Below are 16376 nucleotides of genomic sequence, written 5' to 3' on the forward strand. Positions count from 1 at the left end.
GGGGTAGCAATCTGTACACAACCAGAGGTGTGTGCGCAGTCACCCAGAGGGGTAGTAGCTGCAACGACGCAGGGAGAATCCAGCAAGGTAAGGCGGCCGCTCCTCCGGTCCCAAGCTCTGGCTCCCAACCTGGAGTTGAATTCACAAAGAGATGGTGCTAGATTAGATATCCCAGCCTAGACTAAGTGTCACCAGAAATTTCCCCCACTGCCCTTATAGTTCATGCAAAATGTCCACACTGACCATTAGATAGAGAAGGGTTCAGGATGGATTGGTTCAGGGGAATGTCCAACCCAGCCCAGACCTGTGTTATACATACAAGATACTTACACACCAAAAGAATGAGCCAATACTTCAACCCACCACACATCTGTCCCGAGTCTATCCCAGATAAGTGTCTGGGATAGACAAGCAGTGCCAGTGAGAGTAGTCTATGATGACTAGTTTTTGAAAACCAGTACCCCCCCCCCCAAAAAAAAAGAGAGATGGGAGGCAATACTAAGCACTCCCATAACAATACAGCATTAGCTCATATAAGCTATTTTCTATATTATTATTATTCTGCAAGTATTTGCTACTTGTCAAACAATACATGTGATCAGGGAGGAGTGTGTAAGCCTGAGCATTGTTGTACTGAGGTGGAGGAAGTAAAACAAATAATACACGGCCTATATATCAAACTCTGGTGATTAATATTGAAGCACAGAGCAGAAGACTTGAAAACTGTATTGATAAAAATAAAACCATCAAAATCAGAGAAAGGCAGAAGCCCCAGCGAGACTAAAATAAACAAAACAACTTTATACTCAGAGATAAATAATACAACAATGTTATTTAAGTAGCGGGGAAATACAGAATGTGTCTTTATTGAGGGTCAATTCCACTGCTATTGTATCACAGTGTCAGACTTCTACCTCCCTGCTTTCTGGTTAAGTTGTATATATGCTATCAAAAATATTATCTAAATGACTGTATTCCTTTAACACCCCAGTGCCTGCAGTAGCAGGCAGAGTAACAGGCTCTAGGAGTCCAGTTGAAGACCCTCTTTGAACACCAGTCTCCAAAAGCCATAACCCCCCCACTTACTATAAAGCAGCTCACCTGGTACAACATACCCCAAATCTGAAACACCAGTATGGGAAGACATCAAGCCAGAGTTTAGGAAACCAAATGACTGCAAAGTCTCCCCTGCCTATCCCCTAGTAGTAATTCATCGGTTAGACATAACCCTTTCAGCAAGTTCTCCACCTACGCAGGTCCTGCCATACTAAACACAGCCTTGGGGGAATCCCACGTTGCCGGATTTCCTCAAAAAAAAAGGGATGGAGTTGTGAAACCACTGCTTTACACATGAAAGAAACTGGAAGAACTCTCTAAACTCGCTTCCAAGGAAATATTTTGTTCACATCAAATGTGACTTTTATAAACAAATGCTCAAAACTAGGAGGTACCAACCACTACCTTTACAGGTTTGGGGGAGAAAACCGGTCCGGGGTACACAACTATTTCCTCCCTATACATGACAAGAGTATTATTGGGACAAAATTGTGATAAAGACATTTTAGAGTCTGACTTCAAGAAATCCCCGACATCCGATCAATGGCAAAATGTGTAGAAACACTTAGCCTAGACTGCTTGGGTACACTCGGAGGAGAGTTGCTTCACAGTCTCCCCTTAGGTGGTACTTGATCCCTATGTGGTTTTTGGGGCTGTGGATGAACTGGCAGCGACCTACAAGAGGAGGCTATTACTATCCAACCAAATCAAAGCACAGCCTTGCTGGAGTGACCTATTCAAAACCCCAAGCTCCCTAAATAGACCAATAGGTTAATTGACCTTATTGTGCTCCAACACTGCCTGGTAAGACTTCAGAAAGGGGCTCCCACCATCCACCCCCGAGACAAAGCTTTATGTTCTCCATAGTACCAAATCAGTATGAGAAATGACAGACCACCTCTGTGGCTTTATCAAGAAATCATTTTACAGGAATAGTCCATATTACAATTGAATATCCTTATTTACCTCTTAGGGAATGTGAAAATAAGGGTCTGCTTTCCAAGAGCAATGTTTTCAATGTTAATCAAAATGAAACTTGATTGTGAAATAACTTGACTGCCAAGATTTAATAAGATAAAAATACTATGACACTTATTTATGATACTGGCATTTGCCTAGATACTGCACTGAAAGGGAATAAGCACGAAGGTCATAATGTTAATGTCTAGGTCCACTTACATTTCTATGGTTACTGTGAGCTTAACATACAACTACAAAGTTAAAACACAGTCATGTTTCAATAATAATAATAATAATAATAATAATAATAATAATAATAAAAAATATATATAAATTTTTTTTTTTTTAGGGAACTGCAACATTAGAACCGCTGCAGAGATTAGTTACCCTCACCAAAGACAGCCCCAGCTGGTGCAGTTGCCCTCCTGCCAAACATCCCCACTCATGGATCAAAACTGGCGCCTCTGAGCTGCCCAAATGCCCCCCCCCTCCCTTCCCAGCAGACTGTTGCATGTCAGAGCCTCAGGTTTTCACTCATGTGGTTTCAGCACCTGTTGAGAGTTTGGAATGAAAACAGATTCATAAGTGAAAGATCGTCATTCAGGGGGGGAGCAGTCCCAGAGGGGAATAACTTGTGGGCTATTTCCTACACCCATTTGTCATCTTGCTCCACTGTGAAATTGATGTGAACAGTCCTCTCACAGACCATTATAAAATAACCACAACAGCGTATAATGCCAACAATTCGAAACAAAACATAGAAAGACAAAAAAAAAATAAAAAAAAAATAAAATCACTGATTACAAACCCAGATGAACGAAGAAGAAGAAGACGAAGACGACGACGACGACGAAGATGAAGAAGAACTGTGTGGTCTGCTGAATATAGAGTCAGACTCTATGGGGCATATTCAATTCCGATCCCGATCCGCGGGATCGCGCCGCGAACCTAATCCGCGGTACCGCATTACCGGCAGTAGTGCTCATGTTCCGCGGTAACGATCGGGATCGGAATTGAATATGCCCCTATAATGGTGAGAGTGTGTGGTTCCCATCGTGACGAACAAAATTCTAGCCAAGACGAACGAGATGTGTTACATCAAGAAGGAAAACCAGAACTGCCAGATACATACAACCCTCCAGCCACATTGTGCCCGAGCGGATGAGTCTGTACAGCTTGGCTGCCACTGCTCACCAATATCTGGGGATGGACGTTGAGAAACACCTCTGACAACAATTGCCATTATGTCAAAGTTTCTTATTGGTAAACTACTAAGTGATGTTTATGAACATTGTGCTAAGACGATGGCCTGTACAATGAGCTCCTGGACACCGTACTGTATCACACAGCATTTGATATTACTGAGATATGTTTCCTCTACATACCAGGACTAACAGACCCAGTGCAAGCTGAATCTAAGAGCTCGTACACATGGGCATTAATATCACACTTTTAACATGTCCTTAACATCTGTTAAATGCTTAAAGTCCAAATAATAATAATGCAAGCTAATGGGTCTGTACACACACACTTTCTGACAAGCGTTTACATTGCATCAATAATAACTTTCACAGAACCTGGCATCCATGCTCAGTACAGCTGTGAGACACCCTGAAGCTTTAAGACACTTACATGACTGCTCTACTACAAATGAGGGCAAAGTACAATGTTTTGTCTACGATTTTTCCACGCCCGTATGAATGAGCCCTCTCTGGCATATCAATTACTTACAACTATACCTCAACTCCACAACTCTAGAATGGCATGCTTCTAGTTAAAGGAATTTTTGGACCTTCAGATGACCAATTTATCATCACTTTGTACATCGCGCTTTCCTGTATCTTTTACTAAATACACCGTTCCTTTCTACCTTCTTCTTTGTTACCCTCGGATAGGATGCGAAGCTGCACTGAGAATAGGTTTGCATCCAGTACTCAGAGCACAGTATTGCTGTGTCATACCCAGGACAAGGGACACAGCGATGTCTATGTAGCATAAAACAGAGTTAAGAGGCACAGAAGACTAAATGAAGCAGTGCATTCTGCCCTAGTCGCAGGAGAGCATGTACAAACCAATAAGTTTAAATCTGAGGATGGAAGACCCCTTTAAAGGGCATGATATCTACATACTTGGCAACAGGAACAGCCAATGCAACGTCGAGCAAAATAAAAGGGTATATTTTTCCTCTGCAGCTGACAGTACTCTAAAGTGTGAGCTCCCACTGCTCAGCTGGTCTCACAGGCAGCCAATTGCTGCATGTGATTACAAATGTCTGCCCCCAGATGCAGCAAGTATTTTGTGTGTCCATACCAGATGTTAGGTGTACTGTACTAGAGAGCGTATCTAACCAATAACTGTACATAGACAGGTAGGCTAATTTGTGGAGAAAATGGTTTTTTTTTGGATTATTATTTTGTTTTGTTTTTTAATTCAAATCAAACTCTACATGTCTATCTCTGTATAACGACATTGGCATACAATCAAGTCATTTACATTATTTAGATTTTTAGAAATTGCCTTTAAAATCAGATAATTAAACCAAACTTGGTTACCTAACAGTTTTGATTTGATAGAACAGACATATTAGCAGTTCAAGCACGATATAGGACCCTGGACAGTCCACACCACAATCCTGTCTATACTGGAAATCATCATTCCCCTTTGGGCTAGGTACACACTGGCCCGATGATTGCACGAAAAACCTACAATCAGCCGACATCCGACCGTTTGGTCAGATAGCGAGCGAGTGTGTATAGTGACATGATGATCTAAAGTCATCCCAAAGTGCAGATCATAGTTTCATTTGGTTGGTTGTACTGTTTAATATTTTCCGACCAATCATGTAGTGTGTATGCACTGATGCTGACGATCTCCATAGAGTTTACAGAGTCGGGCTGTTTTCAGCCGATGCTAGTGATGAATGTCCCGGTGAATAAATGTAGAGAGCGCTGTAGAAGGAATAATTAATTTGTTCGTTCTGAGACAGAATGTTTTGTTTCAGAGTCACAGAAGCTAACGAAATTCGTTAGGACATGTGTATAGCTATAACAAGGCGACTTAAGCAGTATGAGAATAATGAATGAATATTGTGCTGCCATTCTCTGAAGACTAGAGGACCAGATGAAGAGCACAGATCTGAAGGTAAATCGTGTCAGTGTGTAGGGATGAAACGTCAGACTGATCGAACCTTCAGTTGTAGGTATAACCGTTTGAGATAACACGTCGGTCGGAAAATCCTTCAGTGGGTACCGGGCCTTAGACAATTGTATCGCTGGATGTAGCAATCACTTATTTGTCCACAGCCATTAACATTTTGTGTCTACAATCAAACTGAATGATCCGGTTGATAAGTGTGTGACCATTATTAGAATTCACTTATAGGCATCAATTAAAACAAATATGTACCTTCCTCCCCCACTTATATAATCCTAACCATTACATTTCCTCTTCCTGCCCATCTTCCTGTCCGCGCCTTCGTTTGGTCACAACTTGTATATATGTATGTAACCTTTTATTTCTTTAGCTGTCAGTCTGCAAGCCATCATCTCCTTAATAAGCCAAACTAGCACTATTTCACCTAACCTAATGGGGAAACAGACAGCTTAGTTATGACATTCTTGAAATAGTTTGAGAATGCAGAACAGGAAGTCATAACAACATCTTCTGTCACTGGAATGTATGTGGAAGAGTTCAGAGACCAGCAGCACATCACAGGTCATTGACAGCGCAGTCTATGGGAACGCAGTGCATCAAACCCTGTGTTGCCAACAGCACAAATCGCAGTGCAACATCACAAATACCTTTAACAAAAAAAAAACAAAAAAAACCCCACAACTGAAATTAGGTCAAAGAAGTTTAAAAAAAACAACAACAAAAAGCAAACAAAAAACACATTTACAGAACATAAAGGTTTCTTTGCTTGCCTTTAACCCTCTGCAATAACACAAATAGATATAGTGCATGGAGAATGAAGAAAAAAAAAAACTGGCAAAAACTATAGAACGAAATTGTCATAGTTGGATGCACAGGAAATGTACTGATTGCCAGCTGTATTGTTTCAACTAACATCCGTGATCCCTGTCCTGGCATTTCCTCTCTCTTCAGCCATCGGATCTCATGGACTTTGCAAAGTAACGGAGATGAAGCTGAGCTTTCATCACAGAACCCATAAGGCGTAATAACCTGACTAGCAAAGTAAATGGCTATTTCGGCTTATTTTAGTCTATGAACATAACATGCAAACATTATGGCTGCAGCATTTACTGCTATATAAATAGCTGATGATGATTTACTGCTTAAAGTACAGCAGTCATACAGAGCGGAGGGGACATTTGTGGGATGAACTTATGAAAATCTAGTCTAAGAATTGACTAAGAACTAGTACATCATGTATAGAAGGAAAGCATAATGAATATTTGGCAGTATCTTGCCATTGGTGGCAATGATACAGTATGGAGTGATAACGTTTGAACTTATATCCTGTAGATATACCAAGCAGCTAAGTGGCAGGTCACTCAGTATTGTCTGAACCAACCACCCCCCAGCAGATTGTATAGGTTCATGGATGTATGAAACACTAAACATATGCAAGGGCCAGAAAATGAGTGCAGGCAATGGCTCCTTTAAATGTGTAACAAACCCACATATATCAGTTTTTGGGGCCAGTGTGGACAGAGAAAGGGTCTGGGACATCCAAAACCAGACTCTGACAAGATGGAGCATTGTTTACGGATAAGTCATTCCGTAGATTCTTTCGTTGTATGTCAGGTGCCAACATCTGTTGGCCAGATGTCGTCTGCAGCAAGCTGAAGAGCTACTGACATGCAAGGGCTGTAAAGCACAGCAGGATCCTCTCTGGGTAATGGGGAATGCTGCAGGTCAACAACAAGAACCCAAACTAGCAAACAGAAGCACTCAGCCAGAGACCATCGCTGTAAGGAAGACTTCACCTACTGCCAACATTTTCCCATAATCCCCTACTAGCAGATCCATGAGGGCCCCATTCCCATAACCCTCCATCCCAACAGCAATTGTATAGTTTTCTTTAAAAACATCTAGGAGACATTTGAAAGTGAATTACAGGAACAGTGGCTCAGTGGTTAGCACTTTGTCTCACAGCATTGGGGTGATGAGTTCGATTCCAAAACATGGCCTTATCTGTGTGGAGTTTGCATGGGTTTCCTCTGGGTACTCTGGTTTCCTCCTATGCTCCAAAACATACTAGTAGATTAATTGTCTTAGGTGTGTGTATACGTTAGTGAATTTGGCATGTAAGCTCCAATGGGGCAGGGGTCGAATTGAGCGAGTTCTCTGTACAGCGCTGCGGAATTAGTGGCGCTATATAAATAGCTGATGAGGATTACAGTCATTGATGCAGCCGACAGGATGGTTGCAGTGGAAGCCGCCCAATCAGCTTTCACCCGTCTCCCACCTTTCAGCCAGAAGTTACCAATAAAGGATGTAACTCTTGAACCATAAAGGTTCCATCAGATGGTTAAGTCTGATTAACAGGCACAATATTGCTAATATGTGCAGTTCTCCTTGAAGAATCCCAGAACAGACAGCCCAGTTAGCAGCAATTCAGCATCTACTCAAAGATTCGCATAACAATATGTTGTGACTGTCACCAAGAGAAAAACACCAGCAATGTTTATACTCAATACGAGACTTCAGATTTTCCACGATAACAAGACATATTGTATTTGTACATTTTGCCTTGGAGACTAGCACTATTATAATCCATGGGTGTATTATACTAATCACTGACAATACGCAGCACTGTATATTGCGGGGGATCATGTACAACAACATGATAGAGAAGTTGAAGGTGGCCCTTGCCAAATGAGCTTACAATCTAAGAGTTTTCAGGGCGCTTGATGTACTATACAATGCCCAAAGTCCATTGTATAAGGATGAATGATCTATATGCATGCCGAAGTGTCTTCTGGGTCTGATAAAAGGCTAAAGCTGGGAGCACACTACAGGTTTTTCAACCAACTATTGGGCCATTCACACGATAAACAACTGTTAGGTCCGATATCGCATTAGTGTGTACGCTCCCACGATCATGTATTATCTTACCAAAGCACGTTGTATCGTTTGATTTGGTTTTATAAACTTCCTAGGACACACAATATCAACGATGTCGGGCAAATGTGGAAGTGTGTACACACTCACGACCAGCGGCGTTGGCAGATATCTGTAAAGTGTACAGAGTCACCATCTTTTCAGCAGATAGTTATGAGAGATGAAGAGTAAAGCTGTGAAGGTAAATCGTGTAGGTGTGTACACATGAATCGGCATGGTCATCGGGACTTTCAGTCATTGGTAAAATAGTTACAGAAATCTCAACTGCAGTAATTTTTGTAGTGTGTAACCAGCTTTACTTTATTGCACCAATACAAAACCGTGTGGGCGTGTGACATACCTGTTACTATTAGTATAGGATCTTCTAAAGCTATAATTACTTGAGTTTTGATAACATACATCACTGTGGCAAAGTAAATAAAACCGCATGAGCAATATTGATTATTTTTTTTTTGCACTACAGTAACAAGAGGCTATTGGGAGGCATAATAGGAAAATGATAAATGTAATCTGTCCAGTGGAGAGTAAACTCCAAGTACATATCTACGTCAGAATAAAAGATCAACTAGGATTTCAGGCAATTGACCATTTTTATTATTATTTGTGCTTATTAATATAGCAAGATCATATTACGTAGCTCTGTACGGAGAATATTTGCCATTCGCTTCTGTGCCTGTCCGACTCGAGCAAACAAGGGGGGAGCATTCAAACTCCACACAGATAGGGCTGGGTTGGGAATCAAACTCATGACCCCAGAGCTGTGAGGAAGCAATGCTAACCACTGTGCCTTTTTATTATTAAATGTATTTGTTCTCATCATCATCATTTATTTATATAGCGCCACTAATTCCGCAGCGCTGTACAGAGAACTCACCCACATCAGTCCCTGCCCCATTGGGGCTTAGTCTAAATTCCCTAACAAACACACACAGACTGACAGAGACAAACAGACACAGACTAAGGTCAATTTGATAGCAGGCAATTAACCTACTAGTATGTTTTTGGACTGTGGGAGGAAACTGGAGCACCCGGAGGAAACCCACACAAACACGGGGAGAACATACAAACTCCACACAGATAAGGCCATGGTCGGGAATTGAACTCATGACCCCAGCGCTGTAAGGCAGAAGTGCTAACCACTGAGCCACCGTGCTGCCCTTAGGATCATCCATAATCTCTTGCAATCTACAATGGCTGGGGCCATCTTTAGTCTGCCTGATGATTCTATCTCCCCCATGCAATATGCACTGGGCTGTCTGCAATGCAGCAGTCGGTATACAATGTGGAACATATGCCAATTTATGGTGACAGATCTATAGTAATTCATTCTCAGGGTTAAATATAATCACAGATACATTATACCTAGAACCTGGTTAACTGGTTGACAGACTGAAGAGGAAATCCAAGTTCCCAATAGGTTTAACTCACGGTAATTTAAAACCGTCAGATTTTGACAGTATTTTGAATATTTTGTCAAGAAAATTCTCCAAGAACTGCTTCCCCTGAAGCCCTCGGGTGGTTCTTCCAATTCTTTGCAGAACATGTCATACGAAAGATTTAATACAAATCCGTGTTAGAACAGAGCACAGACGTCTTGAGTATATGAATACAGATAGAGAAAGGAAATAGGCAACACAACAAAGGGTCATTTACAGAGACATATAAATGTGTTCCTAGCTAAACGTGGCTGGACACAAGCATGAATCTCGTACAGCAGTCACAAGCAAAATCGTGATTTCGTGTCGCAGGACAAGATAACTCAAAGAGCTTCCAGGGGTAAAGAGTGCAGATTTAAAGGGCATACCCTGGTTAGCAGATGGCAACAGAGCCAGCGGAGATTGAGCGCCAGTCTAGTCCATAAGGGAGAGCGCATTTTCATATCACACATATACAACCCAATGTAATTAAAATATTCAAATATGACATGTCATACACAGATGATGTTCCCTTACTTTTTTAACACATAAATGAGAATTGAACAGAGTGTATTTTAGGAGAATAAAATTGGAGAAATAATTTATGAAGTAGATGGTAGTAAAATGATAACAAGTGGGTCTTTGACGTGACATTTTCAGGTTTTGCACATGCGCATTTCCATCTGGAACGCAATCGGCCGACAGCGTGGAGGCGCATGCACAAATTTAAGACGTGAGCGTGCACCTTGTTAGAGACACATTTGTGCAAAATTCACTGTGCTACATACACTGCAGTTGGTATGTGTTATAACCGTAGTGTCCAGACATATTAACTTATGTAGTATATAGGAGTCTTAAGCCTATAAGGGATTTGCAAATAAACGACTTCAAATACTGCTGGAGAAAACATCTGCCATATCCGATTGTACTTTTAAGAATTGACAATGAGTATGAAGAGTTGTAAAAAGGAGGTTTTCCACAGTCAGTTACCAAATGTACTGGCTCGTACCAGCCACCCATCAGATTGTATTAGATACATTAGATTCTAGCTTAATTCTGTGCTTTTTTAGCCATGTATTTATATAACAGAGCAGAGAGTTATGTATTTATGTTGACCTTGGTTATGATACAAAGCTGCTCTATGGATAAAAATGCATGGAATATACAGCAGAGCAACAAAAACTAACGACTCTGAAGATATAAACGATGAGTAAAAAGTACAGAAAGGAACTAAAATGTGTTTAGTAAAAGTTGTAAGAGGGCATGCAAATAAAGTCACCTGATGTTAAAAGCCCTTTGAGGAAAACAAATAAAAAAATAAAATAATAATAATAATAATAATAATAATAAATATATAAATTAAATACACCAGTTGGATACGTCTACAAACATTACTAGCTTGGTGAAAAATATTGACGTTATACATATACATAATAACTGTAAAACAAAATACACCACATACATATCTGTCAGCAAATGTGCTCAAACATTGCAGAAGAGAAATGGGCAAACTATTGTATAACGAAGGGCAAGACGCCAAAACTGTAAGGTTCCCCAAAGGGATGATCATTTTAAATGTAAATTAACTAAGATATTTCTAATAAATACACATCTATCCATATCTTTTCTGCACTCATATCAGCAAACTAGATTACTTGCAGTGGAAACTCTAATTGAATGCATTCCTGACTTCCTGTTCTGTAGGAACAACATTGCTCACCCACATAGGAAACAGCTTTGGCAATGGATGAGAACTTTTAAACAAGTATCTGTACATCACAAGACATTCATTATTTAATGAAAACCATGAAAGCTTTTCTCTCACACACTCTTTACTTAGGATACCATAGATGTGGGGTCAATGATCAGTAGCGGGGCTTTATAGCCGCATTTCTACAAGTTTTGTCTCAGTGGAAAAGCTGCCAATTTAGTAACTATCACCATTTACTTATATAGCGCCATCAATTTTGCAGCGCTGTACAGAGAATATTTGGCATTCACATCACTCCCTGCCCTATTGGAGCTGAAAGTATAAATTCACTAACACACAAACTAGGGTTAATTTTGTCAGCAGTCAATTAACCTACTAATATGTTTCTGGAGTGTGGGAGGAAACCCACGCAAACACGGGGAGAACATACAAACTCCACCCAGATAAGGCCCTGTTTGGGAATCAAACTCATGACCCCAGTGCTGAGAGGCAGAGTGCTAACCACTGAGCCACCAAATCCATAATTATTTCCTTCGCCTGCACATTCATCCTTCCCCTCTGCACCCTACGCATTCACCCCACACCCATTGCACCCTGCGCATTCATCCCTACCCTACGCATGTATTCCCCGTGTATTCACTGTTCCCTAAGCACGTATCCCCTCCGTGCAATCACTACTCAAGCACATATCCCCCTGTGCAATCAATGCTCCCTACGCACGTATCCCACCCGTGCAATCACTGCTCAAGCATGTATCCCCCTGTGCATTCACTGCTCCTTACGCACGTACCCCCCTCTGTAATCAGTGCTCCCTACACACGTAACCCCCTCTGTAATCAGTGCTCATTACACACGTACCCACCTCTGTAATCAGTGCTCCCTACACACGTACCCCCCCCTCTGTAATCAGTGCTCCCTACGCACGTACCCCCCTCTGTAATCAGTGCTCCTTACGCACGTACCCCCCCTCTGTAATCAGTGCTCCTTACGCACGTACCCCCCCTCTGTAATCAGTGCTCCTTACGCACGTACCCCCCCTCTGTAATCAGTGCTCCTTACGCACGTACCCCCCCTCTGTAATCAGTGCTCCTTACGCACGTACCCCCCCTCTGTAATCAGTGCTCCTTACGCACGTACCCCCCCTCTGTAATCAGTGCTCCTTACGCACGTACCCCCCCTCTGTAATCAGTGCTCCTTACGCACGTACCCCCCCTCTGTAATCAGTGCTCCTTACGCACGTACCCCCCCTCTGTAATCAGTGCTCCTTACGCACGTACCCCCCCTCTGTAATCAGTGCTCCTTACGCACGTACCCCCCCTCTGTAATCAGTGCTCCTTACGCACGTACCCCCCCTCTGTAATCAGTGCTCCTTACGCACGTACCCCCCCTCTGTAATCAGTGCTCCTTACGCACGTACCCCCCCTCTGTAATCAGTGCTCCTTACGCACGTACCCCCCCTCTGTAATCAGTGCTCCTTACGCACGTACCCCCCCTCTGTAATCAGTGCTCCTTACGCACGTACCCCCCCTCTGTAATCAGTGCTCCTTACGCACGTACCCCCCCTCTGTAATCAGTGCTCCTTACGCACGTACCCCCCCTCTGTAATCAGTGCTCCTTACGCACGTACCCCCCCTCTGTAATCAGTGCTCCTTACGCACGTACCCCCCCTCTGTAATCAGTGCTCCCTACGCACGTACCCCCCTCTGTAATCAGTGCTCCCTACGCACGTACCCCCCTCTGTAATCAGTGCTCCCTACGCACGTACCCCCCTCTGTAATCAGTGCTCCCTACGCACGTACCCCCCTCTGTAATCAGTGCTCCCTACGCACGTACCCCCCTCTGTAATCAGTGCTCCCTACGCACGTACCCCCCTCTGTAATCAGTGCTCCCTACGCACGTACCCCCCTCTGTAATCAGTGCTCCCTACGCACGTACCCCCCTCTGTAATCAGTGCTCCCTACGCACGTACCCCCCCTCTGTAATCAGTGCTCCCTACGCACGTACCCCCCCTCTGTAATCAGTGCTCCCTACGCACGTACCCCCCCTCTGTAATCAGTGCTCCCTACGCACGTACCCCCCCTCTGTAATCAGTGCTCCCTACGCACGTACCCCCCCTCTGTAATCAGTGCTCCCTACGCACGTACCCCCCTCTGTAATCAGTGCTCCCTACGCACGTACCCCCCCTCTGTAATCAGTGCTCCCTACGCACGTACCCCCCTCTGTAATCAGTGCTCCCTACGCACGTACCCCCCCTCTGTAATCAGTGCTCCCTACGCACGTACCCCCCCTCTGTAATCAGTGCTCCCTACGCACGTACCCCCCCTCTGTAATCAGTGCTCCCTACGCACGTACCCCCCCTCTGTAATCAGTGCTCCCTACGCACGTACCCCCCCTCTGTAATCAGTGCTCCCTACCCACGTACCCCCCTCTGTAATCAGTGCTCCCTACACACGTTCCCCCCCTCTGTAAACAGTGCTCCCTACACACATACCCCCCCTCTGTAAACAGTGCTCCCTACACACATACCCCCCCTCTGTAAACAGTGCTCCCTACACACATACCCCCCTCTGTAAACAGTGCTCCCTACACACATACCCCCCCTCTGTAATCAGTGCTCCTTACACACGTACCGCCCCTCTGAAATCAGTGCTCCCTACACACGTACCCCCCTCTGTAATCAGTGCTCCCTACACACGCAGTCCCCTCTGTAATCAGTGCTCCCTACACACGTACCCCCCTCTGTAATCAGTGCTCCCTACACACACGTACCCCCCCCCCGTAATCACTACTCCCTAAACACGTACCCCCCTCTGTAATCACTGCTCCCTACACACATACCCCCCCTGTATAATCACTGCTCCCTACACACGTACCCCCCCGTGTAATCACTGCTCCCTACACACGTACCCCCTTTATAATCACTGCTCCCTACACACGTACCCCCCGTGTAATCACTGCTCCCTACACACGTACCCCCTCTATAATCACTGCTCCCTACACACGTACCCCCCACTATAATCACTGCTCCCTACACACGTACCCCCCTGTGTAATCACTGCTCCTCACACACATAGCCCCTGTACAATCACTGCTCCCTACACACATATCCCCCCTGTGTAATCACTGCTCCCTACACACATATCCCCCCTGTGTAATCACTGCTCCCTACACACATATCCCCCCTGTGTAATCACTGCTCCCTACACACATCCCCCGTGTAATCATTGCTACCTACACATATACCACCCCCTCCTCTGTAATCACTGCTACATAAACACATATCCCCCCTGTATAATCACTGCTCCCTACACACATATCCCCCCTGTATAATCACTGCTCCCTACACACACAACCCCCCTGTATAATCACTGCTCCCTACACACACAACCCCCCCCCTGTAAAATCACTGCTCCCTACACACACAAACCCCCACCCCTGTATAATCACTGCTCCCTACACACACAACCCCCCTGTATAATCACTGCTCCCTACCCACCTACCCCCTGTATAATCACTGCTCCCTACCCCCGGTATATAATCACTGCTCCCTACCCCCTGTATATAATCACTGCTCCCTACACAATTACCCCATGTGCTCCCTACATATTACCCCCTGTATAATCACTGCTCCCTACATATTACCCCCTGTATAATCACTGCTCCCTACATACTACCCCCTGTATAATCACTGCTACCTACACATATACCACCCCCTCCTCTGTAATCACTGCTCCCTACACACCTACCCCCTGTATAATCACTGCTCCCTACATACTGTATATAATCACTACCCCCTGTGCTCCCCACACATCTGATCCTACGCTGCTCTCAGCCTGTCGCTGTCACTGTGGGCTCGGCCTGGAGCAGCCGCTGCTCTCACCAGAATGTGTTCCCCGAGGCGGTGCAGGGAGCGGCCAGACACAGAGGACATAGCCCGGAGCTCCCCGTCCTAGATTCTCCCCCAGTACCGGGGCCTCAGCCGCGGCCTGTCAGCCCTCCCTGTATCAACAGCACAGCCCTTCTCACTCACCGGCTTTCTCTATCTTCCCGGACATGTCCGCTCCTGGGGCCTCTCCCCGGGGCCCAGCTCCGTCTCTCCGGTAACGTGTGTCCGGGCTCCGGGGAGGTCCCTGTGGCTCCGGATCCCCGGCCTATGCCGCCAGCAGCAGCATGTCCCGACGGCACGGTCCCCTGATGGCGGCTCGGTGTGAGCGGTGTCTGTGTGTCTCTGTCCAGCCGGTGCCGTGATCGTCTCACTCCCCGTCTGATGATCTCCCCGGTGCTGCGGTCACAGCTCAGCTCGGCGCCGCCTCCAGTAATGTCACACAGTGCGCCCCCAGCGGGAGCGGCCGGTACTGCACGGGACCGAGCCAGCCAGCCGGCGCCATTTATATATCCATTTATCATCTATTTCAGTTACTATCTGTACATCCCCCACATAGAACACTCTGCCTCACTTACTGCCAGGTATATAGTCTGCTCAGAAGTACAGTCATGTCTTCCATTATATACCTAACACCACCCTTATGACTACATGGATGAGGTAAACTTGAGATAAAAACATCATTTCCAATAATAACTCAGTTGTATGAAGTAATCCTGGTACTTAGACTTGTGTTTCACCCATTATTTATATACATATATCCATTGGAGGGTGAAGGGTGGAGACTGTAATCATAATTTTTGTCTAGTATTACCTGTGGCAGAGCCGTAACATAGAATTCTAGCGCCTGGGGCAAGAAAGACAAATGCCGCCCCCCTAGCCCTCAATTTTAACCAAATGAACCTAAAATACTCCTAAATTGCGCCCCCCTTCAGCGTTACGCCCTGGGCGGTCGCCCCTGTCACACAGCCCTAGTTACGGCTCTGTCCAGTGGGCACTGATTGAGAATATTCATTTTAAATTCAGAGTTTAAGATCCAATTCCAGTACACTATATAAGTTTATGTTACCTACTGTACTGTATTCATTTTATTCCAATATCCCATGTGGCTAATAATTCCACAAGGGTGACTGTATACTTCAGTATTGTTGCCAATTATAATTGCTAGATTAACACTTTCATACCATAATATCATATACCTGCTAACATGTTTACTGGGTAAAGTAGGACACTGATGATTGTCATTTGCAAAAAGATACACATT

The 16376-nt window shown here is 44.5% G+C and overlaps 1 protein-coding gene and 1 long non-coding RNA gene across 8 annotated transcripts in view; one reads left to right on the forward strand and one right to left on the reverse strand.

Annotated features, from left to right (window-relative positions):
• RAPGEF1 (Rap guanine nucleotide exchange factor 1) overlaps nucleotides 1-15514 on the reverse strand; it is a 73698-nt gene extending 58184 nt beyond the window's left edge. For 3 of the 6 annotated variants that reach the window (XM_075185273.1, XM_075185271.1, XM_075185270.1), the window contains exon 1: nucleotides 15260-15512. In XM_075185273.1, the coding sequence (XP_075041374.1) occupies nucleotides 15260-15284 (25 nt within the window). In that variant the 5' untranslated portion in view covers nucleotides 15285-15512. Of the gene's footprint in view, nucleotides 1-15259 lie in introns of all 6 variants that reach the window. The other 3 variants (XM_075185268.1, XM_075185269.1, XM_075185274.1) reach the window with 3 other exon arrangements.
• Nucleotides 15515-15567: 53 nt separating this feature from the next.
• LOC142101104 (uncharacterized) overlaps nucleotides 15568-16376 on the forward strand; it is a 53203-nt gene continuing 52394 nt past the window's right edge. Inside the window, exon 1 of one of the 2 annotated variants that reach the window (XR_012678964.1) lies at nucleotides 15568-15772. This is a non-coding gene — a long non-coding RNA (uncharacterized LOC142101104). The remainder of the gene's footprint in view (nucleotides 15773-16376) is intronic. The other variant, XR_012678963.1, reaches the window with a different exon arrangement.

Source organism: Mixophyes fleayi, chromosome 9 (assembly GCF_038048845.1).
Source record: "Mixophyes fleayi isolate aMixFle1 chromosome 9, aMixFle1.hap1, whole genome shotgun sequence".
Taxonomy (NCBI): Eukaryota; Metazoa; Chordata; class Amphibia; order Anura; family Limnodynastidae; genus Mixophyes; species Mixophyes fleayi.